Source organism: Orycteropus afer, unplaced genomic scaffold (assembly GCF_000298275.1).
Source record: "Orycteropus afer afer isolate SDZICR_OR568_19922 unplaced genomic scaffold, OryAfe1.0 scaffold00131, whole genome shotgun sequence".
Lineage (NCBI taxonomy): Eukaryota > Metazoa > Chordata > Mammalia > Tubulidentata > Orycteropodidae > Orycteropus > Orycteropus afer.
The window spans coordinates 2,749,693-2,774,571 of NW_006921718.1; the positions used below are offsets into that span (position 1 = coordinate 2,749,693).

At 38.2% G+C, this 24,879-nt stretch overlaps 1 protein-coding gene across 1 annotated transcript in view; it reads left to right on the forward strand.

Moving 5' to 3' along the window:
* MAP4K3 (mitogen-activated protein kinase kinase kinase kinase 3) overlaps positions 1-24,879 on the forward strand; it is a 353,947-nt gene that overhangs the window by 192,243 nt on the left and 136,825 nt on the right. The window contains exons 4-7 of the mRNA XM_007945046.2: positions 7,107-7,171; positions 19,022-19,077; positions 20,054-20,101; positions 22,841-22,883. Coding sequence (XP_007943237.1) covers positions 7,107-7,171; positions 19,022-19,077; positions 20,054-20,101; positions 22,841-22,883 — 212 coding nt within the window. The remainder of the gene's footprint in view (positions 1-7,106; positions 7,172-19,021; positions 19,078-20,053; positions 20,102-22,840; positions 22,884-24,879) is intronic.

A 24,879-nucleotide genomic window follows, 5' to 3' on the forward strand; every position in this document is an offset into this window, starting at 1 on the left:
GTGGACAGGAAGATTGAACATTGTGAAAATGTCAGTTTTACCCAAAGCAATCTATATATTCAATGAAGTCCAATCCAGATCCCATCAACATTTTTTAAGGACATGGAAAAACTAATCACTAAGTTTATATGGAAAGGAAAGAGACCTCAAATAAGCAAAGCACTATTGAAGAAGAAGAACGAAGTAGGAGGTCTCACACTGCCAGATCTCAAGACCTACTATGCTGCCACAGTAGTCAAAACTGCCTGGTATTGGTATAAAGACAGACACATAGACCAGTGGAATAGAATTGAAAACCCAGAAATAGATCCATCCACCTATGGTCAGCTGATCTTTGACAAAGGCCAAAATCCATTAAATGGGGAAGAGAATGTTTGTTTAATAAATGGTACTGGCAAAACTGTATATCCATTTTCAGAAAAATGAAACAATATCTGTACCTCACACCATAAACAAAAACTACCTCCAGATGGATCAAAGACTTAAATGTGAAGCCTAAAACTATATAGAGTTCCTCAAGGAAAAACTAGGGGTAAAATTAGAGGCCCTAATATATGGCATAAATAGACTATCAAGCATAACCTAAAATGCACAAACACCAGAAGAGAAACTAGATGAATGGGACTTTCTCAAAATTAAATTTTTATGTGCTTCCAAGGACTTCTCCCAAAGAGTCAAAAGAGAACCTACAGATGGCGAAAAAAATTTTTGCAATGACATATCTGAAAAGGACTTATCTCTAGAATTTATAGAAAACTCCAATACTTCAATAACAAAAAGACAAATAATCCAGTTCAAAAGTGGGCAGAAGACATGAATAGACACTTCACCAAGGAGGATATTTAAGTGACCAACAAACACATGAAGAAAATGCTCATGGTCATTAGCCATTAGAGAGATGCAAATCAAAACAATGAGATACCATTTTGCTTCAGCACTAGTAGCAGAGTTCAACAAGCCAGAAAATAACAAATGCTAGCGAGGATGTGGAGAGATTAGGACTCTTCATACACTGCTGGTGGGACTGTGAAATGGTACTACCAATGTGGAAAGCAGTATGGTGATTCCTTCAAAAGTTGGAATTAGAAATACCATTTGACACAGTTATTCCTTTACTAGGTATATATCCTAAAGAAGTGAGAGCCATGACAAGAACAGACATGTGCCCACCCATGTTCATCATAGCACTATTTACAATAGCCAAAAATGGAAACAGCCTAGGTGTCCATCAACTGAGGAATGGATGGATAACCAAACTTTGGTACGTACACACAATGGAATACTGTGCAACCCTAAAGAATAACCTAGAATCTGCAAAACACTGAATAATGTGAATGAACTTGGAGGACATTAGGCTGAGTGAAATAAGTGAATCATAGAAGGGCAAATATTGTATTAGTTCATTATTGCAAAAGTCAAGGGAAGGTTTATATATGGAAGGAAATTTTCTTTGTTGGTTACCAGGGGTGGGAAGGGAGGAGAGGGAACATTGTTAGATAGGTAGGTAGAGAGAAGTATTGATTTGACTGAAGAGAAGGGCAATGTACCAAATGTGAGTGATCAACATAGTGGCTTTTAAGGAAGAGGAAGACAGAGAGAGGCACATGGGAGGTGCAGAGAACAAAGATGAACCCTTTTGCACATACAGTACTGTGTTGTCAGCGAAGACAGACATGGGTATATGGGTGGATAGATGGTTGGACAGGCTGAACTATTAGGCATGTCTATGAAGCAGGAAGTGTACCCAAGACCACGTATAGGGTTCACAGACAATGGTCCTATGATTTGTATGATCTGAATTCCCAAGTGTATAGTAGAGCTGACAAGGGACAAGGTTGTAGTCACTTCTTAGTCACAGGGGACATCAAGCTCGATTGGTATAACATACTACACAACTTTTTTCCACCTCCTGCTTTGACGAGTAGTGACTGAGATCTTAAAAGTTTGCAAGCAGCCATCTAGATCCAACAATGGGTCTCTCCTTGTCCAGAGCAAAGAAGAATGCAAAAAACCGAAGATTCATGGAAAGAATTAGTCCTAACGACTGGTACACCATGCAGTTTGCATCCTATACAACTATGAGACCAGAAGAACTAGATGGTGCCCGGCTACCCCTGTCAACCACTCAGAGAGGGATCTCTGTAGGAGATCCTGGATAGAGAGGGAGAACAATGTCGAACAAAACTCAAAATCATGGGGCGGGGGCAGGGGGGAAGGAGACCAAGTTTGCTGGTCTTATACAGTTTGGTGAAACCACTGAAGCTATGGCCCCTAGCTGCCCTTCAGGTCTGGAATTGGCCCATACCTGTGGCTTCCGGCCAAACAAAAGACAGGCATAGGAGTTGAACATTTACCTGAGGTAGGTACACTCCTTGGAGAGAACAATCATGGGAGAACGAAGGGCAGCTTATGCACAGGGAGACAGCTCAGGGGACAGGAGTGCATGGACACAGGGAAGAGGTCACTATGGGGAGGAAGTGGGAGGGGAGCTGCTGCATTGTGGTAAATTGTGGTCAATGTCATGAGACAAAGTGTATGTGAACTGCTGAGTGGAAAGTGAATTTTCTCTGTAAATTTTCACCCAAATCACAATTAAAAAAGAAAAAAAAAAAAGAACATCTACTTGAAACACATTTCTCAAAATTGCTTAGTTTGCTGAATACAGTAGAATAGCCATTGCAAGCTTATTAGTCAGGAAAACAACCTGCCATAAAGTGAGATAATAAGACACTCTCATGTGACTCAAAACTAGCTAGCTGTCCTGTAGAGGGAGATGACTTGGTATGGCAGTTTCTCGCAGACTTCTAGATTGTGCTCTTGATCACATTTTATTTTACTTTAAATATTTAATAGCAACATCTGATATTAATATTTAATTTGTTATGTTTAATAATTCAATATTAATATTTAGTGTTTGGACAAAATACAAAAATATTTTTGCCTACTTAAGTCAATCACAGCTTTTAAGTCTGATGTGTTGCAAAACGTGGAAAGGTTAAAATTATGCTTTAGAAAGAATAGGATTTTCAGATCAACGAAATAGTTATTAGACTATCAGTATCTCTAAATAAACAAACAAAAGCTCTGCAGTCAAGGTCTTGATTCCATCTCACAGCAGCCATCTAGGACAGAGTAGAGCTAAATGCCCCATAAGGTTTCCAAGGCTATAAATCTTTACAGAAGCAGATTGCCTCATCTTTTTCCTGCAGTGCGGCTGATGAGTTTGAACTGCTGATCTTTTGGTTAGCAGCCAAATGCTTTAACCACTGTTCCACCAGAGCTCTTTTTAGTACCTCTATTAGTAAACATCAAAATAGAAGATGAAAACTGAGCTTTTTTCCTTGATTTATTTTCCTGTTCCTTGTAAGATAAATAATTTTACATAATAAGAAAAAACAGTTCTAAGGATATGTTGCATCAGGAAATCAATATTAATATATTAAACTTTAATTTCAGTGGTTAATTTTATTCCATTTCAGATACCTGGGCACAAAGATTTTATAATTACTGGCCTGAATAAATTGGTCTGTTTGACTCAAGTTCTTTCTTATTAGACAGATGGCTTAGTGAATGACTGAAAGTAAATGCAAATTTATCATTGCAAAAAAAGATATTCATGAAGCAGATGGAAGTCATTTTTTCCCAGTAAACCCTGAATATCTAGCTTTTTGGATAATGCCAGGCTTTAATGAAATAGAATGTTATAAATGTAAAGTAATGTAGGCATCTTAAATATATACAGTCCTGAGTACTTATTTTTCTTTTGCCTGTAATTTATGTTACATAGAATGAATAGAATATTGTGTATTTAAGCCAAGGGGAAAAGGGGAATAGACCAGCTTTGAGTAGAAGATGGTATAACATCAAAATGTATTACAAACAGTTCTCAGTTCCTGTATTCATTTTCTCCACCAAAGAAAATTGTCTTCAAACTAAAAGGTAAGAAAAGCATTATTATGAAGGAACTGAAACGTAATTTATAGAGTGGATAATTGTAGAGCATCTAGATACTTTAAATGAGTTTAAACATTTAGATTTATATAAATTCTATCTTATACTGGAAAATAAGCAAATGTGATTGTCATCTACTATCAGTGAGTATGTTTTGACAATTAGAGGTGTCAGAAGAATCTAAAACCAAACTCGCTGCCATTGGGTCAATTCCAATTCATAGTGACTTCCATTGGTAGCAGATGGTCTCATCTTTCTTCCACAGAGCGGCTGGTGGGTTGAACCACTGACCTTTTGGTTAGCAGCTGAATGCAGTAACCACTACGTGATTAGAGATCAGCAAATGACCGATTTCCAAAGTGAGAGAAAAGGTGATTTCTAGAAAATACAGACTATTAAACTTGATATCATGAATCCATGCCCAACAAAGATCCTAGGGTAAATTATTTGTCAGATAATTGATGAGCACTTTAAAAGGGGGAAAAAAAGTGTGGTTTATGTGGTGCTAGTAAGAAGTCATGTCCAATTAGTCCCCCCTCTTTATTTTCCTTAAAAAAGAAAAAAGTCAATTTTATTTGTTTATACCTTCAACAATTTCCAGGAGCAATTTTTAAGATAACTTACATAAATATAAGGTAGCTCTGGTGGCATGGTGCCTAAGGCATTTGACTGCTAACCAGAAGGCTGGCGGTTCAAACCCACCAGCCACTCCTCAGAAGGAAGACTGGGCATTCTATTTCCGTAGTGATATTGCCTTGGAAACCTAAGGAACAGTCACTATGAGTCTGATCCAACTCAACGCCAATGAGTTTACATAAATATACTACAAGATAAATTATAACAAAAGGAATAGAAAACAGCCTACATTTATTGCCCTCTTACTATATTTCAGATCTTTTGCTACACAGTTTACATGTTATTTCATTAATCCTTATAGAAACATTTATATTAGCAAGTAGACATCAAAACAGTCCTTCAGCTTGTTTTTGAAAGCTGAAGTCCCACCTACCTGTTCCTTGTTGTTGTTATGTGCCATTGAGTTGCCCCCAACTCATAGCAACCCCTCCTTGGGTTTCCGAGGCAGTATCACCATGGAAATAGCTTGCCTAACTTTCTTTCTGAGGAGTGGCTGGTGGGTTTGAACCACCAGCCTTCTAGTTAGTACTCAAATGCCTTAGGCAGTACGCTACCAGAGCTCCCACCTGTTCCTTTGCCACTTAGAACAGGTGTCTTACATGAGAGATCAATTTAAGCAGATGTCTTTAGTGAGCTCTCTTCACTTGGGAAAGCTAATAAGATACATATCAGAAACAAAGGAATATGAATCAAAACTTTTTTTTAAGGATGAGATTTAACAAATAAGTATAAAGTCTTTTCCTTCATTTCAGTGAATCAGCTTCAGCACAAATATGAAACTGAAAAGATCCAGAGCTTTTAGTTAACTACAAGCTGTAGACTAGCAGTTTAATGTAGATGCTAAGAATCTGAAAGTAGCCTTCAGTCGAATTAAATTACTATGTTCAAATAAGAAGATAATGGTTAGACTTCTGAAAGTAGGATTTAGACTTATGTCTGTGTAGCCATCACCAGTTCATAAGCACTTTCCTCATTTTGGATAAAACCACACATCTGCTAGTCTCAGACATCCATTCTGAGAATTATTAAAACCAGGTCACAGGGATGGCTTTGGTCAGATTGCCACCTGCATATAGCAGATGCTGGATGACTTCAGGTTTCATTGTCTAGACATCACTCTCTTCAGCTTTACCTTCTGGAATAGTACCTTGCTACTTGACTGCTAACCAGAATGCTGGCAGTTCAAACCCACCAGCCACTCCTCGGAAGGAAGGTTGGGCAATCCTACTTCTGTAGTGATACTGCCTCGGAAACCCAAGGAGGGGTTGCTATGAGTCGGGTCCGACTCGACAGCACATAACAACAACAACAACTGCATACTCTTAAGTTAGCTTACATTTTCACTGATAGCTTATGTTCCCTGTTTGTATGTTGCACCTAACCAAGTCAGCTCACCTCTCAGGGCTGACTAATCCCACCACCACTGCCATATGTAGTACATCCCTGACAACAATGCTACTTTATAATGCAGTATTTGTTAAACACTCAGAATAGTAGTTTGTTCTTGATACTACATTTTAAGAGAGAAATTGGCAAAATAGATATCCAGATGAAGCTAACTAAACTGAGGAGTCTGCAAATCAGGCATTGTTTCACAGTGCAACCCCAGCCTGTTTCAGCCTCATTTTCCTGCCATTGTCTCTTCAGTCAGCCTGTAGTCCACTCACACTCAAATGTGGCATCTTTCAAGTTTCCGTTCTTTTGCACACACCTCTTCCTTTCTCTCCCTTGTAAATTCCAACGTTAGTGCCAAAACCCAATTTAGGTAGTATCTCTTCCATAAAACCTTCCCTTGCCTCTCCCTCCCTTGCCTCTCCTATGTATTCTCTCCTCTGGGTTCCCACGGCACTTTATACATGCTTGGATTATGCATTAATCAAATTATAATCTAATTCAGAATCTAGCAAACTTTTTTTTACAAGGGACATATAATAAATATGTTAGACTTTGTGGTCTGTATGGTTATCTTAGAATGTGAATGTGAGAGAAATGTTTTCTAAAGGCAAGTGGTGACATATTTTAACAGATTATATTGAAAGGTCTTTGTTGAATCCATAGATATAAATGTTTACATTCAGTCTGTTTTGTTGATAAGAATGCTATCAAAGTGGTATTCTTTGAATGTATTACCACTTTTTGTCATATTTCTACATAAATTTTTTATATGAGCTTTTGAATTAACATTTAACTTTTATAATAATGTCGTGGAGATAGGTGGATAAAACGTGGGAGGAGGAATTTTTAATTAAAGGAAATGTTTCTTTCGTTATTTAAATGTACTTGATGACAGCTTTATATTCTACAAGTGATATGTTGTGAGTATTAAAACTTTGAATCGCATTGTACGTTAAAGTAATTCATTTACTCATAGAGATTAATTAGCCGCTTTTTTTTTTTCTTTAAAATAGCATGTTGTATTTATGTACTTTTTCAGGGTTATAGTGTAACATCTTAATACATATTAACTCAAAACAATTTCAATCATGAAAATATAATACATGCTTATTTTCTCTTCGTAGGCGAGATAAACTTTGGATTTGTATGGAGTTTTGTGGAGGTGGTTCTTTACAGGATATTTATCATGGTAAGATTTTTATAAGATTCAATAGAATTTCTTAAAATACAGCTATTTATTAAAACATTAACATTATTTGGAGGAAAGAAAGCTATGTTTTCTCACTATCTTATTTAGATATGTAAAGATATTTTAAGATATACAGAGATGAAAGAGCATTTGCTTTATAAATTGAAATATTATATGAATTTGAAGCATGTGTAAATTCTGATGAGCCCATATTGCTAAAATTTCAAATTCAGACTTTCAGAAAACATACGAAGACCTTGACTACTAACCCTGATCATCTTAGTTGAGGTTTTACTTTACTTAAAGATTGACAAAATAGTATTTTAATATGCTAAAACAAAACAACCCACTGCTATCTAGTTGATTTTGACTTGCAGAGATTCTGTAGAACATAGTAGAACTGCCCCATAGGGTTTCTAAGGCTGTGATCTTTAGAGAAGAAGAGTACCTTATCTTACTCCCATGGAGCATATCTGGATGGTTCAAACCACCACCCTTTCGGTTAGCAGCCGACTGCTTAACTACTGTGCCACTCGAGCTTCTTTTTTAATGTGTTAGGGAAAAGGAAATGATGGCTTTGCTACAATTGTTTTAGAAGGTTTAATGAACAAAGTAGGCTTTAAGTTCATCTCTCAAAGATATTTTAAATAAAAAAAAGTGCTTTCCAGTAGATGAAACAATATAATGACGTGAAGGTATAACATCTGGGAGATCACAGTTATTTGCTTGAGCTTGTATGTTTGGGGAGTCTTGAAAATATGGAGAGCCTTGAAAACCAAGTGGAAGATCATGAGAACATTCCTGCTTTATGAAGTTACTTCTTTTCTGAGGATGTTTTTGATTAAAGTGTGCTTGTTCTTCAGTGTGTATTTGATAAAGTTTTCTTTTCATTAGTGGCATTTTTATCTTAAAATTGAGAAGTATTTGACATTACTGAACATTACAGAATGAACACTGCACTTCTGGAAGCCTGTAATCTCTATATGTTATAAATATAAAAATTTGCTCCCCGCTTTTTGTTTTGTTGTTGTTGTTAGGTGCTGTTGATTCTGTTGCAACTCATAGTGACACCAGATACAATGGAATGAAACATTGCCTGATGCTGCACCATTGCTCACAGTCATTGCTGTGTTTGAGCCCATTGTTAGAGCCACTGTGTCAGTTCATCTCATTGAACATCTTCCTCTTTTTTGCTGACCCTCTGCTTTACCAACCATGAGGACCTTCTCTAGGGACAGGCCCCTCCTGAGAACATGTGCAAACTACATGAGATGAAGTCTCGCCATCCTTACTTCTGAAGAGCATTCTGACTGTACTTCTTTCAAGACAGATTTGTTCATTCCTCTGGCAGTCAGTGGTATTTTTAATGTTCTTTGCCAACACCATAATTCAAAGGTAGCAATTCTTCTACAGTCTTCCTTATTCATTGTCCAGGTTTCATGTGCATATGAGGCAATTAAAAGTACCATGGCTTGGGTCAAGTGTACCTTATTCCTCAAAGTTTATCTTTGTTTTTTAACACTCTTTGCAACTCCTTTGCAGTTCTTTTGTAGCAGATTTGACTGATATAATACGTTGGTTTGATTTCTTAACTTCTGCTTCCATGGGTTTTGATTGTGGATTGAAGTGAAATGATTTTAATTTTCTTTATGTTGATGTATAAATAAAATTGAAGGTAGTCTTTGATCTGCATCAGTAAGTTCTTTAAGTCTTCTATACTTTCAGCAAACAAGGCTATGTCATCTGCATATCACAGGTTGTTAATGAGTCTTCTCCAATTCTGATGCCACATTTTTCTTCATATTGTCCAGCTTTTTCTTTAATTTGGATTAATTACTGTTTCTTCATTTATCAATTATTTCTTCCTAAAGTTCTTTCAGCAAGGTCTTATACTGGTAAACTCTATCAGTCTTTGATCCATTCTCTGAAATAATAGTTTAAAAGGGAATAGACATGTTTTCTAGGTTGATAGATAATTTTTGTCAGCATTTTGAAGGTATTGGACCATTGTTTTTTACCTTCTGTAGTTATTGGGGCCTATTGTCAATCTAATTCTTGATCCTTTGCAGATAATCTGTCTTTCTCTCTCTAATTGCTGTTAAGATTTTTCTCTTTGTCTCTGGTGTCTCTAGTGTCTCTAAGTGTGGATTTATTTTTATTTTTTCTATTCAGAACTTAGAGTACTTCCCTCAGAATTTAACTCTTACCTCAAGTCTGGAAAATTCTGCATTATTATCTCTTCAAATACAGTTGTGTGCCACATAATGTCTGTTTAGGCAGTGTCCAACCACATATACATGCATGGCCCTATAAAGTTTCTTCCCACACCCAGCAACCAGAAAGGACTTATTGAGGACACTGGGCATGTAGAGCTGGTGGTCACATGGGAGGGTGGGCAAGCAAGAGCCCTTCCCTTTGAAGCCTTAGTGTAGGCCAGTGTCCCTCGCCAGCCCTGCCTGACTACCCTGTTTCCTGCCTACTCCTGGTAATGGATCATCTGGTACTGGGTAAGCTGTAGGCTCTGGCAGAACACCTTTCTGCAGATGCATCAGGTGAAAGGCTTTTTGCTCTAGTGGATGGGTCTGCAGGTGCTAGAAGAAGTGGGAGTGGTGTGGAAGGCACTTAAGGCACTTGTAGGGCATCTCACATGTACGCTGGTGCTACAGTAGGTTGGTGCTCTGGCTGAAGGCTTGGCTGCATTCCCTGCACTTATAGGTCTTCTCACTGTTGTAGATGAACAGGTGCTGCATGAATGGCAATCTATGGCTGAAAGCCTTGCCACACTGACTACACACTTGTTCAGCTTCTCCCCTGTGTGGATGCAATGATGTTGGACAAAGCTAGGCCAGCCATGGAAGCACTTGCTGCACTCATAGCAGGTGTAGGGCTTCTCATCTGTGGATGAACTGGTGCTTTGGCAGCAGTGAGTTATACTTGAAACTCTTGCAGCCGGTCTCACAGCAGTGTACCTTCCCATCCTGTGCACCACCCAAAGCCTGTACCCAGGCCAAAGCTGCTACTCAGCTCAGCCTGCTTCAGGTTGTCACTGGTCCCTGGGCCTCCCTGCAGTAAGGGTATCATACACAAGGTGCCTCTCTTCTATATACAGGGTCCAAACCCTTGTAGTTGGCCCATGGCCTCTCCAAACTGGCCTCTGGCACAAAGCTGTACTCATACTTGGATCTCTGGGGAATGGCCCTTAGCAAGCTCTTTAGCACCTCTGTGCCCTGACCCACCCCCACTTCATAAACATCTGGCTGAGGGATGGTGTCACCTTCTTAGGCTGTGACTCAGAATTGGACTAGGAGGTGTTTCTCCCAATCTTGACTCCTGGACATCTTGAGGATCCAGGTCCAAAATGTTGATGATCATGGAGGTAAAGCAGACCTTTGTAGTGGTGGTGGGCTCCAAGAGGTGTCCCTGTGAAGAGAGACTGACAAAGGGTGAGGTAGGAAGGGACTCCTGATCATTACCTAGGGCTGCCATCTCTCCTGAGGCCTCCTGAAGGTATGTACAGCTAGGACCCCTGTTCTCACTGTCTGAGCAAAGGTGGGGGTCTTAGGAAGCTACTTCACCTCATGGGGCTGCAAAACCTCACTAACTCTGAACTCAGGTTCCAGCACTACCCCCACCCCCCACCAACAGCCAAAGTAGAGAGTGGTACTGGGTCAGGAGCAAACACTCCTCTGCTCTTCTTTTCAGCTGGGAGCGCTGTACCCATGGAGAAGTACACAATTACGGAGGGCAAATCCAGAGAGAGCAACAGCTGCCTGGGCGCAAGCCCACACCTCTACCAAAGCCCTGTGACCTCAGATGTTACGTGATTTGTACGTTGTGGGAACACCATATAAACCAAAACCAAACTCACTGCTGTCGAGTTGGACCTGACTCATAGCAACCCCTCCTTAGGTTTCCGAGGCAATATCACTATGGAAGTAGATTGCCCACCCAGTCTTCTTTCTGAGGAGTGGCTGATGGCTTTGAACCACCAGCCTTCTGGTTAGCAGCGTATAATATGGTGTTCCCATAATGTACAAATCATGTAACATCCTATTTCACAGAATGTGTCGTGGATATTAGTGTATTTTCTATCCCAATCTCTTTAATATCCCGAACTTCTGAAATTCCAGTTAGATATATGTTAGACCTTCTTAGTCTATCCTCTGTGTCTGTTATATCCTCTAAGTTGTCATGATTTTATTACCATTCCATTTTAACCACCTGTCCTTTGCAGTTCAAGAACTAAGCCTTGTGGTGGTAACAAAGTAATAGAAATTTGTTAATAACTAATTTATTTGTACGTTAATGGGGTCAGTGGAAGAAACAACAGTTTTGCAATTCAAATTCTTGGTTATCTTAAGAGTATATGCTGGAATTTTCATATTTATATAAAACCCCAAACTCTATCTTTCCCTGTGTTCACTTTTTTGGATTTACCAGGCTTGTACCAAGTAACTCACTCATGGAAGTATGTATATACTGCTCTTTGGCCAGTAACATGGTGTAGCCATATGAGACATACCTCCATTTCATTTTGTGTATGTCTCTTCTCTCTGTCTCATCTTCTTAAAATAGGAAGCTGTATTATCTATTGCTTCAAACAAATGATCTCAAAATTTGACAGCTAAAACAACAAACATTTATTATTTCATAATTCCTAATGGTCACGAATTCAGGAATGGCTTAGCTGGGTAATTCTGGTTCATGACCTGTTATGAGGTTGTGGTCAATCTTCCAGGACTGCGTTAATCTGAAGACTTGACCAGGACTGGACAATTTACTTTCACAATGGTTCACTGACATGTTTGTTGGCAGAAGGCTTCAGTTCTTGATGGCTGTTGGCAAGAGGTTTCAGTTCCTCAGTAGGTGCATCTCTCCATGGGATGGCTTGAGTGTCCTAGTGATATGGTAGCTTCCCCAGAACAAGTGATCCCAGAGAGAGCATGGAAGAAACAGCAAAGCTTTTTATGATGTAGTCTCAGAAGTTATATATTATCCCTTCTGCCATATTTTGCTCTTTAGAAACAAGTCACTTAAGTCTAGCCTACATTTAAACAGGGAACAGCCCCCAGGAGGCAGGGAGCACAGTGGCAGGCAGGGCTGGCAGCCAGAACAGGTAAGGAGGGTGAGGGGCAGCTCCCAGGCGGCAGGGAGCAGCAGCAGACAGTGCCAGCAGGAACAGGTAGGGGGAAGCCCAGGAAGTAACCGGAGCAATTGGAACATCTAAGGGAGACAAACTTGTCTGTTGGTTTGTTGTCCTGTGGTGGCTTGAATGTTGCTGTAAGGCTGGAGGCTGTGCCAATAGGATGCCCATGGTTTTGGTGGAGCTTCCAGATTGAGACAGACTCGGAGAAGGAAGAGGCCGTCTACTTCTCAAAGAATTGGCCAGTGAAAACTTTATGAATATTAATGAAACACTGTCTGATAATATTACTGGAAAATTTTACAAATAGCCCTGAAACATTGTCCAATACCATGCTGGAAGATGAGCCCCTCAGGTCGGAAGGCACTCAAAATATGACTGGGAAAGAGCTGCCTCATCAGAGTAGAGCCTACCTTAATGATACGGATAAAGTAGAGCTTTCAGGGCCTCCATTTGCTGAAGTGGCACAACTCAATATGAGAAGAAACAGCTCCAAACATCCATTGATAATTGGAACATGGAATGTGCAAAGTATGAATCTAGGAAAATTGGAAATTGTCAGAAACAAAATGGAACACATAAAGATTGATATCCTAGGTGTTAGTGAGCTGAAGTGGACCGGTTTTGGCCATTTTGAATCAGATAACCATATGATCTACTGTGCCGAAAATGGCGTGGCATTCATCGTCACAAAGAATGTTTCAAGATCTATCCTTAAGTACAGTGCTGTCAGTGATAGAATAAAATCCATATGCCTACAAGGAAAGCCAGTTAATACTACTATTATTTGAATGTATGCACCAACCACCAAAGCCAAAGATGAGGAAATTGAAGATTTCTACCAACTTCTGCAGTGTGAAATTGACCAGATGTGCAATCAAGATGTACTGATTATCACTGGTGACTGGAATGCAAAAGTTGGAGACAAAGAAGAATTACTGGTAGTTGGAAAATTTGGCCTTGGAGATAGAAATGATGCTGGAGATCGCAGATAGAATTTTTCAAGAACAACAACTTATTCACTGCAAATACCTTTTTTCAACAACACAAATGGCGGCTATACACATGGACTTCCCCAGATGGAGTACACAGGAATCAGATTGACTACATTTGTGGCAAGAAGCAATGGAAAAGTTCAATATCTTCAGCCAAAACCAGGCCAGGAACTGATTGTGGAACAGACCATCACCTGCTTATTTGCAAATTCAAGTTGAAGTTGAAGACAATTAAACTAAGTCCATGAGAGCCAAAATATGACCTTGATTATAACCCTCCTGAATTTAGAGATCATTTAAAGAATAGATCTGATGCATTGAACGCCAATGACTGGAAACCAGAGGAATTGTGGGGTGACATCAAGAACATCATCCATGAAGAAAGCAAAAGGTCATTAAAAAGATGACAGGAAAGGATGAAAAGACCAAAATGGATGTCAGAAGAGACTCTGAAACTTGTCCTTAAACTGAGAGTAGCTAAAGCAAATGGAAGAAACAACAAGATAAAAGAGCTAAACAGAAGATTTCAAAGAGCAGCTGGAGAAGACAAAGTCAGTTATTATAATGAAATGTGCAAAGACATTGAGTTGGAAAGCCAAAAGGGAAGAACACACTCAACATTTCTCAAGCTGAGAGAACTGAAGAGGAAATTTAAGCCTCAAGTTGCCATATGGGAAGATTCTATGGGCAGTATATTGAATGATGCAGAAAACATCAAAAGAAGATGAAAGGAATACACAGAGTTACTATACCAAAAAGCACTGGTTGATGTTCATCCTTTTCAGGAGGTGGCATATGATCAAGTACCAATAGTAGTGAAGGAAGAAATCAAAGCTGCACTGAGGGAAGTGGTGAAAAACAAGGCTTCAGGAGTTGACGGGATACCCACTGAGATGTTTCAACAAACAGATGCTGCACTAGAGGCACTCACTCAGCTATGCCAGGAGATTTGGAAGACAACTATCTGGCCAACTGACTGGAAAAGATCCATATTTGCACCTATTCCAAAGAAAAGTGATCCCACAGAATGTGGAGATTATTGAACAATATCAATAATATCACATGCAAGTAAAATTTGAAGACAGTTCAAAAATTGTTACAGCAGTATGTTGACAGAGAACTTTGAGAAATGCAAGCTGGATTCAGAAGATGACGTGCAATGGGGATATCATTGCTGATGTCAGTTGGATCTTAGCTCAAAGCGTAGAATACCGGAAAGATGTTTACTTATGTTTGTGAAAACATTTGGTTCATAACAAATTATGTATAACATTGAGAAGAATGGGAATTCCAGAACTCTTAATCATGCTCATGAGGAACTTGTACATAGACCAGGAGGCTGTCGTTTGAACAGAACAAGAGGATACTGCATGGTTTAAAATCAAGAAGGGAGTGTGTCAGGGTTGTATCCTTTCACCATACTTCTCATGCTGAGCAGATAATCGAAGAAGGTAGACTATATGAAGAAGGGCATGGCATCAGGATTGGAGGAAGACTCATCAACAGCCTGTGTTATGCAGACAACACAGCTTTGCTCGCTGAAAGTGAGGATGACTTGAAATACTTACCAATGAAAATTGAAGACTACAGTCTGCAGTATGGATTACATTTCAATATAAAGAAAACAAAAATCCTCACAGCGGGACCAGTAAGCAGCATCATGATAAACGGAGAAAAGATTGAAGTTGTCAAAAACTTCATATTGCTTAGTTTTATAATCAACACCAGTGGAAGCAGCAGTCAGGATATCATACATTGTATAGCAATGGGCAAATCTGCTGCAAAGGACCTTTCTCAAGTGCTGAAGAGCAAAGATGCTTCCTTGAAGACTAAGGTGGGCTTGACACAAGCCATGGTGTTTTTGGTCACCTCATAATGCATGTGAGAGCTGGACAATGAAAGAGCAAGACCAAGGAGGAGTCGATGCTTTGAGTTGTGTGTTGGTGAAGAATGCTGAAAGTACCATGAACTGCTAAAACAACTAACAAATCTGTCTTGGAAGATGTGCAGCCAGAATGCTTCTTAGAAGTGAGAATGCCCAAACTTCGCCTCACCTTCTTTAGTTATATTGTCAGAAGGGACCATTCCCTGGAGAACAATATTGTGCTTGGCAAAGTGGAGGGACAATGATAAAGGGGAAGGCTCTCAAGAAGATGGATTGATACAGTGACTTCAATGATGGGCTCAGGTATAGCAAGGATCATGTGGCTTGCACAGGACCAAGCATTGTTTCATTCTGCTGTACACAGGGTCGCTATGAGTCAGAGACAACTCGAAGGCACCTAACAACAACAATAGCAACATTCAAACAGAGGAGAATTTCTCTCAAATAATAGATTGGCTTATAAAATTAACAATGTCACTTATGAGTACTGTGCTCCCTTAAATAATCAAATATAGGAAACCAAACAAGCAACATTTGCCCTAAAACAGATGAGCAGCTGAGGAGGCACAAGGAAGCTAAATGATTGGAAACCGAACAAACAGAATGGAAAGAATGAAAATATTGACATATTGTGAAACATAACATATGTCATGGAACAAATTGTATAAAAATTGTTAAATGGGAACTTAATTTGCTATGTAAGCTTTCACCTAAAACACACTAAGATATTTGGAAAAAAAAGAAGAAGAAGAAAGGAATTAATTTCTACCTCTTAAAGGGTATAAATTGTGGACACATTTTCCTCGGAAGGAAGGTTGGGCAATCCTACTTCCGTAGTGTTACTGCCTCGGAAACCCAAGGAGGGGTCGCTATGAGTCAGGGCCGACTCGATGGCAAATAACAACAACAACAACATAGGGAGGGACATTTTGATATTACATTTTTTTTCATGAGCTCCTTTTCCCTTTTTTTTTTTTTTTTCCTTTAACTTTTTCTTGGATGAACTAGCTTTGAAACTTTTTATTGTTCCAGTATAATACATTATTTCTTCCATCTTTTATTGAACATTTTTTTGTTTAGTATGTTCTTTTGACAACCACATTCTGTTATATTGTTTATGGTGAATTGTTTTTCACTTGTTTATGATTTTACATTTTGGAGTAATCTTTAGTGGGGCTTTTCAGTGAGATTTCTGCATGGGTTTTGAGGATGTATCCTTTTAGAATATCGCTCCCTCCCCCTCAGGATCCCTGTGACCACGTTATTTCCAATATATATCTGTACCTAAACCTGAGTGAAGATGTCTGTGGTGACAGATTCTAAGCGGAGACTTTTTTCCCCCTATCCAAATCCCAGGCCATGATAGTCAAGACCCCTAGTCATCTCCCTATACTTGTCTGCTCTTTTAATAAAGGTGTAGCTCATTGAGGGACCTGTTTATAAAGATGGCTGTTTTAACTGCCATTATAGATCTAGAGCTTTGTCTTCTGTACCCATCTAGAAAATAAAAAATAAAGTCCCAGCTAACATCTAGAATATTCTCTAACATTTTCACCTTCTGTTTCTTCATTTCCCTTTTTGTTTTTGGTGCCTGTAAATTCTCTTGTGGTTATTGAGCCTAGCTCTACATTTAAAAGTTATTTAAAATAGTTTTTCTGCCATTTTAGATACTGTTTTCAGGTTATCTTTTTAGCCATATTGTGGAAACAAAAATCTCAAGGAAGCCTGTCTTACTGAGTGAAAGTGGGTTCACAAGCCACAGAAATTAATCAGGTCTTTAAACACAGCCCTGTACCCAAAAGAATTCAAATGAAACAGCTTTCTCTCTTCTACAATTGTGAAGTACCACAATAACTCCAAAGTAAACATTTTACCAAAGCTGTAACATTTTGGTAAATATGAGATCACTATCTGGTGGAGGCTTCCATCATTGAAATTGAATCCAGTTTCAAGAATAGTCTTTCCTACATAACATTATTTCCTAATTCTCAAGTGATTAATAGTGAAGAAGAAAAATAAATTTAAATATCCTCTATAGTGGATAGAGAGGAGCTGTAGTAGCATAGTGCCTAAGGCATTTCACTGCTAACCAGAAGGCTGGTGGTTCAAACCCACTAGCCACTCTTTGGAAGGAAGACTGGGCAGTCTATTTCTGTAGAGATACCTCCTTGGAAACCCAAGGAGTGGTCACTATGAGTCGGAAGTGACTCAACAGCAGTAAGTTTTTTTTAGTTTATAGTGGATAGATATACAGAACAGGAAATATTCAAATATTAGGGTAAAATTAGGCTATATATGAGTCAGGTTTGACTTGACGGCACATAACAACAACAACAACAACATATATGTATGTATGTATGTATGTATGTATGTCATATGAAAAGATATCCATGATAAGTGACGGGCAGGTTTCAGAATTTTGTGTGTAATTGATTGCAGTTATGTTTGTATTTGTGTGTGTGATACAGCATACATGTTGTATAAAAATCTCTGTGATTTGGATTATAGTCCAAATTATTGATACTGCTTATCCTTAGATCAGGAAAAGAAGTTTATTTCCAGATTTCTCTTTTGAATGGATTTTTATAGTGAACATATATATATATATTAATTTGCCAGCTAAAAAATAATACCTTTGGGAAAAAAAATACCAAAAACTAAATATATAGATAGATAGATAGATTATTAACTAGTCATACATGTTACTTATCAGTTAAAAAGCTTTAATGAAAACTAGCTAAACCTCTTCTATGAGCTTGCTTGCTTTTAATATTTAAGAGGTAATATTGATTAGTGAGGTGTAAAAATGAAAATGACAAAAATTTCAGTTACTATTTCAGTTAATCACACATTTATTAATGGTTTTCAGAAAGCTGTTCTGTGCCAGGCACTGTTGTAAATACTGGGAATGCAACAATTAACAAATCATACAAAAAGCCTTTCCCCTTTTAAGCTTAAATTCCAGTAGAATTTGTTGTTGTTGTTGTTGTTAAGTGCTGTCAAGTCGTTTCCGACTCATAGCAACCCCATACACAGCAGAAAGAAACACTGCCCGATCCCACGCCAGCCCCACAATCCCTGCTATACTTGAGCCAATCATTGCAGCCACCGTATCAATCCATCTCGTTGAAGGCCTCCCCCTCTTTCGTCGACCCTCCACCCTACCAAGCATGACATCCTTCTCCAGGGAATGGTCCCTTCTTACAACATGACCAAAATAGGTGAGACGAAGTCTGGCCATTCTTGCTTCCAAGGAGCGTTCTGGCTGCACTTCCTCCAGGACAGATCTGTTAGTTCTTTTAGCAGTCCATGGTACTTTCAGCATTCTCCGCCAGCACCACAACTCAAAAGCATCAACTCTTCTTCGGTCTTCCTTATTCATTGTCCAGCTCTCATATGCATACCAGGCGATTGGAAATATCATGGCTTGTGTCAGGCACACCTTAGTCCTCAATGAGATATCCTTGCTCCTCAGCACTTGAAACAGTTCCTTCGCAGTTGATTTTCCCAATGCTATTCATAAGGATTCATATTCAAAAACCTTATGAATAGAATTTTTTAGGTATGTTTAATCCGGGGTGGTAAATCTTTATGGAAGTAGATTGTCCAATCTTCATTCTGCGGAAAGAAGACTGGGCAGTCTACTTGCGAAAATATTTACTGCCTCAGACACCCAAAGGGAGTCACTATGAGTCGCAATCGACTTGATAACAGTGAATTTTTTTTTTTTTTTTATTTAAATCTGTTGCTATGTGGAGCTTCTAAAATTTGTCACTTACTGAAAAATATGCAGACCAATGTTATTAACATTTTTTTTTCTCTTATAGTAACTGGACCTCTGTCAGAACTTCAGATTGCATATGTTAGCAGAGAAACACTGCAGGTAAATCAGATGTTAATTAAAAAGTAACATTTGGTATTAAACTAAATGTTGAAATATTATGCATCACTAGTTAAGTCAAGATTAAATATCATTCTTGTTTGTTAAACTCTTTTGAAGAGCTTTAATAAACTTTTTAATTGTGTAATAGGAGCTCTGGTAGCATAGTGGCTAAAGCACTTGACTGCTAACCAGAAGGCTGGCGGTTCAAACCCACCAGCCACTCCTCGGAAGGAAGGTTGGGCAATCCTACTTCCGTAGTGATACTGCCTCGGAAACCCAAGGAGGGGTCACTATGAGTCAGGGCCGACTTGATGGCACATAACAACAACAACAACAATAAGCTCAAACTATATTTACAAGCACTTTAAAACCTAAGTATAGTAATATAATCTCCTAAAATCTAAGCACTATGGATTTGTTACTGTATATTTTTACATCCCTCTAACTCTGGTAGCATAGTGCCTGAGGCACTTGACTGCTAAACAGAAGGCTGGCAGTTCAAACCCACCAGCCACTCCTTGGAAGGAAGGTTGGGCAATCTACTTCCGTAGTGATACTGCCTTGGCAACTCAAGGAGGGGTTGCTATGAGTCACGTCCAACTCGACGGCACATAATAACACCACCACCACCAAAGAAAGACTTGAAAAATAACACTATCTTGAGAGTTGGAACTCATTTTGATACTAATTGGATATACATTTTTTAAGTTATTTCAAACTGTTTGCAGAGTTTACTGCAAATTATTTGTTAGGAAAATTAGTTGGTCTCACTGAACTTAGCCTTTTTGCTTAATTTTGTTCCCTTTTAGAATACTGCAAAAAAAAAAAAAAAACCAACAACATAATAAGTTAATGATTACTAGACTTCTGTAATGAGTAAGAAAAAAGCAGAGTACTACTAAATAAATCACTTATAATGTCCAAAGTGTGCTGTGTGGTAAAATCATGTTTGTTTTTCTGTTTCTTAAAACTCCAGGGATTATACTACCTTCACAGTAAAGGAAAAATGCACAGAGACATAAAGGTATGCATCACATTTTTAACCTAATGGTCCTCTTCATGATTGAGCTGTTGAGCAGAATTGTTGGACTGTTTTATTTGATGAATTTGTTCACAGAAATATATAAATATAATAAAATATAATGTATTACTATAAATATTGATACTGGATTAAAATTTTTAGTAGCTTTATATAGATACAACTCACATACCATCTAAAATCCATCCCTTTAAATTTACATAATTCAATGGGTTAATGTTTTAGTGACTCATTTTGGCTTGTGTTTATTTATTTGTGAAATGCAAATTAGGTTCATAGCGTTCCTTAAATTACAATTTTTGGGATGTTTTATGCTTTAAATATTACAGTAAGCTTTGCCAATCTCAAGGATCTATCATCAATAATGCACCAGGATGGGTACATTAAATCTTGTCATTTCCTAATAGTCTTTCATTAACTGGCAGAAGAAAGCAGATGTGCTGGGGTGAGCTTAGTGGTAAATTAGGTCCTGTGGTGGGACTCCTAAGGTTATTTCTAAAGATGCTGACATCTCTCCAACTTAGATATTTTCTCCTTTCATTTGTTTATTTTCTACCCTTCTTCCTCCTTCATCTTCTTTTCTCCTCACTTTCTTGTATGAAATTTTCTCTAGCATACAGATTTTTAACCTTTTTTCTTCTCAATGATGTTATTCTTTGGGTCTCTGATGAAAGCCACTGACTCCCTCCTCAGAAAAATTCTCTTATACGTATGCCCACAAATTTTGCATGAAATTTCAGTGAGTTCACAGGTCATCTGCTGAAATCTCCTTGTTTACAATTTTTCATAAGCCACTTCAAAGACATAAACAAGAGCTTTGGAGTTATGCATAAACACTTTATTTAAACACTAGTTCAGAGGTAGAAGAGATCATCAGAAAATGAAATTCCGAAGGTTCTGTGGCATAGACACTTAGATGATCTGGAAGGATTGATACATTTTTTGTTTCTGTTTCTTAAAACCTGGTAATCAAAATGAACTTTTAAAATCAGATCAGATCATGTCTCTTTCCTGTTTATTTACCACCATTAATTTCCCATCATTCTCAGTATCAAATCCAAACTTTTTCACCATGACCAACAATACTGTACATAATCCAGCCTCCACATCTCTCTCTGATCTCATCTCATACTTCTTTTCATTATTTCATTCTGCTCCAGTCATATTAAAGTTAGTGTTCTTGGAATATTTTAAGCCCATTCTGGCCCCAGGGCTTTGTGCTTACTGTTTTCTCTGCCTGGAATGTCTTGCTTCCAGAATTTGCTGTGGCTGTGTACCTTCACTGTATAAATCTACACTCAGATACCACTACCTTAGAGAGGCTTTCCTTTACACTGCTTTATTTGTCTTCAGAGTACCTGTGTCTACCTGCCTTTGAATCATTTGCTGGTGCATTCGTTCATGTATTTATTCATTTTTAGAAATTGTTTTGTTGAATCTAAGCTCCATGAGAACTGGAACTTAGTTTCATTCAACTCTAACCCTAGAGCTTAAAAACCTGCTGTTAGTAGTTTCTCAGGGATGGATGGATAGGTGAACAGACCAGCAGGTAATGGGTGAGAGGGTGGGTGGATGGATGGAAACATCATAGGCCATAATGTGCAGATGATATGATATAAACCGCAACTTAGAAGCATTAATCTAGAGCTGGGTAGGGACTAAATTCAAGACTCTGGCAGTAGTCTAGGTAGGTAGGACCTAGATCAAATTAAAATTTCTCCACTATTCTTTCTCCCTTCCCCTATTAATTACATAGAGTTAAAGTAACGTCATTGGGTGCAGCTGAGCTTTACTGGTGATATTTGGAGTCTGGGAAACTTCATTTCTCTCTTTTCCCCCCATTTTTTTTCCCCATTTTTTCTTGCTCATTTGTGGGGTGGGGTGGGATGGGATAGGGTAGGGTTCCCAGTGTATTTTACCCCTAGGCATATGTTTACATGATTCATGGCATTCTGGACAAAAGAGACTGCTTACTTTTGTTACTCATTTAAGTCACAGAAAAGGCCAAAAAAAAAAACCAGAAAGAAAGCATGCAGTGCTTTTGTGAGACAATATTTCTACCTCTTCTAAAAGCTTTGAGCTTATTGAAGAAGATGTAGTCATAATCATCATCTTTGAGCTTAGTTTAAGAAGCTGACATGGCTAAAATACTATCAAGTCATGCAGACAGGTGACATTTTAATTCTATGGACCTGTGGCTAGTTTTTACACTGTTTAGCCCTAACTAGAGGCAAATTAGAGTAGACAGCTTCATGTATCAGACAGCAAGGTACAGTCATGATGATGAGCTCCTATAAAGGGAGATTCTTCTCACTCCAGCAGTAAATAGTAATCAGATAGCAGAAGTCACAAATCAAATAGCAAAATTCAAAGTGTAATAAAAGTAATTGAAAGAAGGTGCCATTATAAGGTAACATTTTAGTGATATTGTTGATCAGTGCACTAATATATCACTTTCATGTTAGCATTCATATTATGTTAAATTGCAGTTTTTTGCATTACAGAAAAGGTAGACCATGTCATAAGGATAGTCAAATTAATGAAAAAGTAAATGGTAAATTTTCCTATGAATATAATGATTTAATACTGGACACATTTAAATTTTAAGTACTTCTATGACTAAATCTGCCATTTGGGATTATTTTAAATATGTATATTTAATTTGTTAACTATACTGATAAAACATCTCTTTCCTACTTTAACTAAAATATTCTCACTTTGAAGGGAGCTAACATTCTACTAACGGATAATGGTCATGTGAAATTGGGTAAGTAAATTGGAATTTTGTCATTTGCACATGTTCCAAAGCATAGTAGGTATGTTTTTCTTTGTTGAAAGAAGTTCCCTTCCCCTGGAACAGCAACTTTGTATTTTAGGTCCAAATCTAATTACAGGACACATGTAACATTTGTTTCCTTATCTCTTAAATGGGGATAAAATCTGCCCTTCACATATGATATTATAGTTACAGTTGATTGTTACCATTTGTAGTAGCTATAATATATAAAATCACCATGAACACTGAATTAGTGAATAATGAAACATTACTCCTAGGGGAAATACAGCGGTTGTTTCCTATGAGCCTCTGATGAAATTACATCATTTTTGCCAACCAGTCAATACATACCAGTTGTCATCAAGTTTATTCTGACTGATGGAGACCCCATGTGTGTCAGGGTGGAACTGTGTTCCATAGGGACTTCAATGGCTAATTTTTCTGAAAGTAGATCAGCAGGCCTTTCTTCCAAGATGCCTCTGGATGGACTCAAATCTGCAGCCTTTCAGTTAGCAGCCAAACATGTTCACCGTTTGCACCACCCAAGGATTTCAGTCAGTACATCACAATGTTTTATGTGTGTTTCTGTTTCCAAACTCAAAACCAAACTCACTGCCATTGAGTCAATTCTAATTCATAGCGACCCCCATTGGGTTTCTGAGGTGTTAAATCTTTATGGAAGCAGATTGCCCCATCTTCTTTCTGCAGAGTGGCTGGTAGGTTTGAACTGCCAACCTTCTGGTTAGCAGTCAAGTGCCTTAGGCATTACACCACCAGAGCTCATGTGTTTCTGTTTAGAGATATCTTATTTAATATGTTAATTCATTAACCTATAAGTCACAGCCAGCAGCACTATAATTCATGCCTGAATGAAGTTTATCAAACACATATTTTCTCTGTAAAGCACATTACAGCCTTCTTGCACTTAGGAACACTAGGCAGCACTTAAGCACTACACTTGTTGTTGTTGTTGTTAAGTGCCGTCGAGTCGTTTCCGACTCATAGCGACCCCATGCACAGCAGAACGAAACACTGCCCGATCCCGCACCAGCCCCACAATCCCTGCTATACTCGAGCCCATCATCGCAGCCACTGTATCAATCCATCTCGTTGAAGGCCTCCCCCTCTTTCGTCGACCCTCCACCCTACCAAGCATGACATCCTTCTCCAGGGAATGGTCCCTTCTTACAACATGACCAAAATAGGTGAGACGAAGTCTGGCCATTCTCGCTTCCAAGGAGCATTCTGGCTGCACTTCCTCCAGGACAGATCTGTTAGTTCTTTTAGCAGTCCTTTTAGCACTACACTTAGGGACCACTTTAAGCAACTAAATCACCAATGCAAAGCATAAAAATAAGAGAGTATGGTGCTAAGTAGACCATGATAAAGACACTTGTTTACAGTATGAGAACTGAAACAAAAAAGGAAGAGTGTCACTTTGTTGGATTTCAGCTGAGAACGTATATGTTGGGTAACTCAACTTTTTTGCCACTCTGCACGTTTCTGTAAACGACCAGGAAACCACCATGAGTATTGATTTTCAGGTTATAAATAAATTTTATCAAGTAGATGAATATGCAAATACGGGCTCAGAATTGACTGTAAGTAATATCTTTTGGAATTTTTTCATCTCTAACCATACGAATATGACATGTAGTAAGAAAGGAGTACAAAATTACCCTGTAACCCAAAAAGAACTTCAAACAAACAAAAAATCAATTACTCCAAAATCATACATTGTTTATGTAAGCTTTTAAAATGAAATAACAATATTACTTACATTAGAATGCTATTTAGATGCTGACATTGCTGTATTTTAAAACATAGCTTATATTTGATTTTGTAACTTCTTCAAGTTATTATTAAAAGAGATCATAACCTATATAATAACTTAGTTATAGAAAGTTTAATAACTAGATTTCTGATCTAAAATTTCAATATTTTGTTAGGTGTGAAATGAAGTATTTAATGAAGTATTTAATAGCAA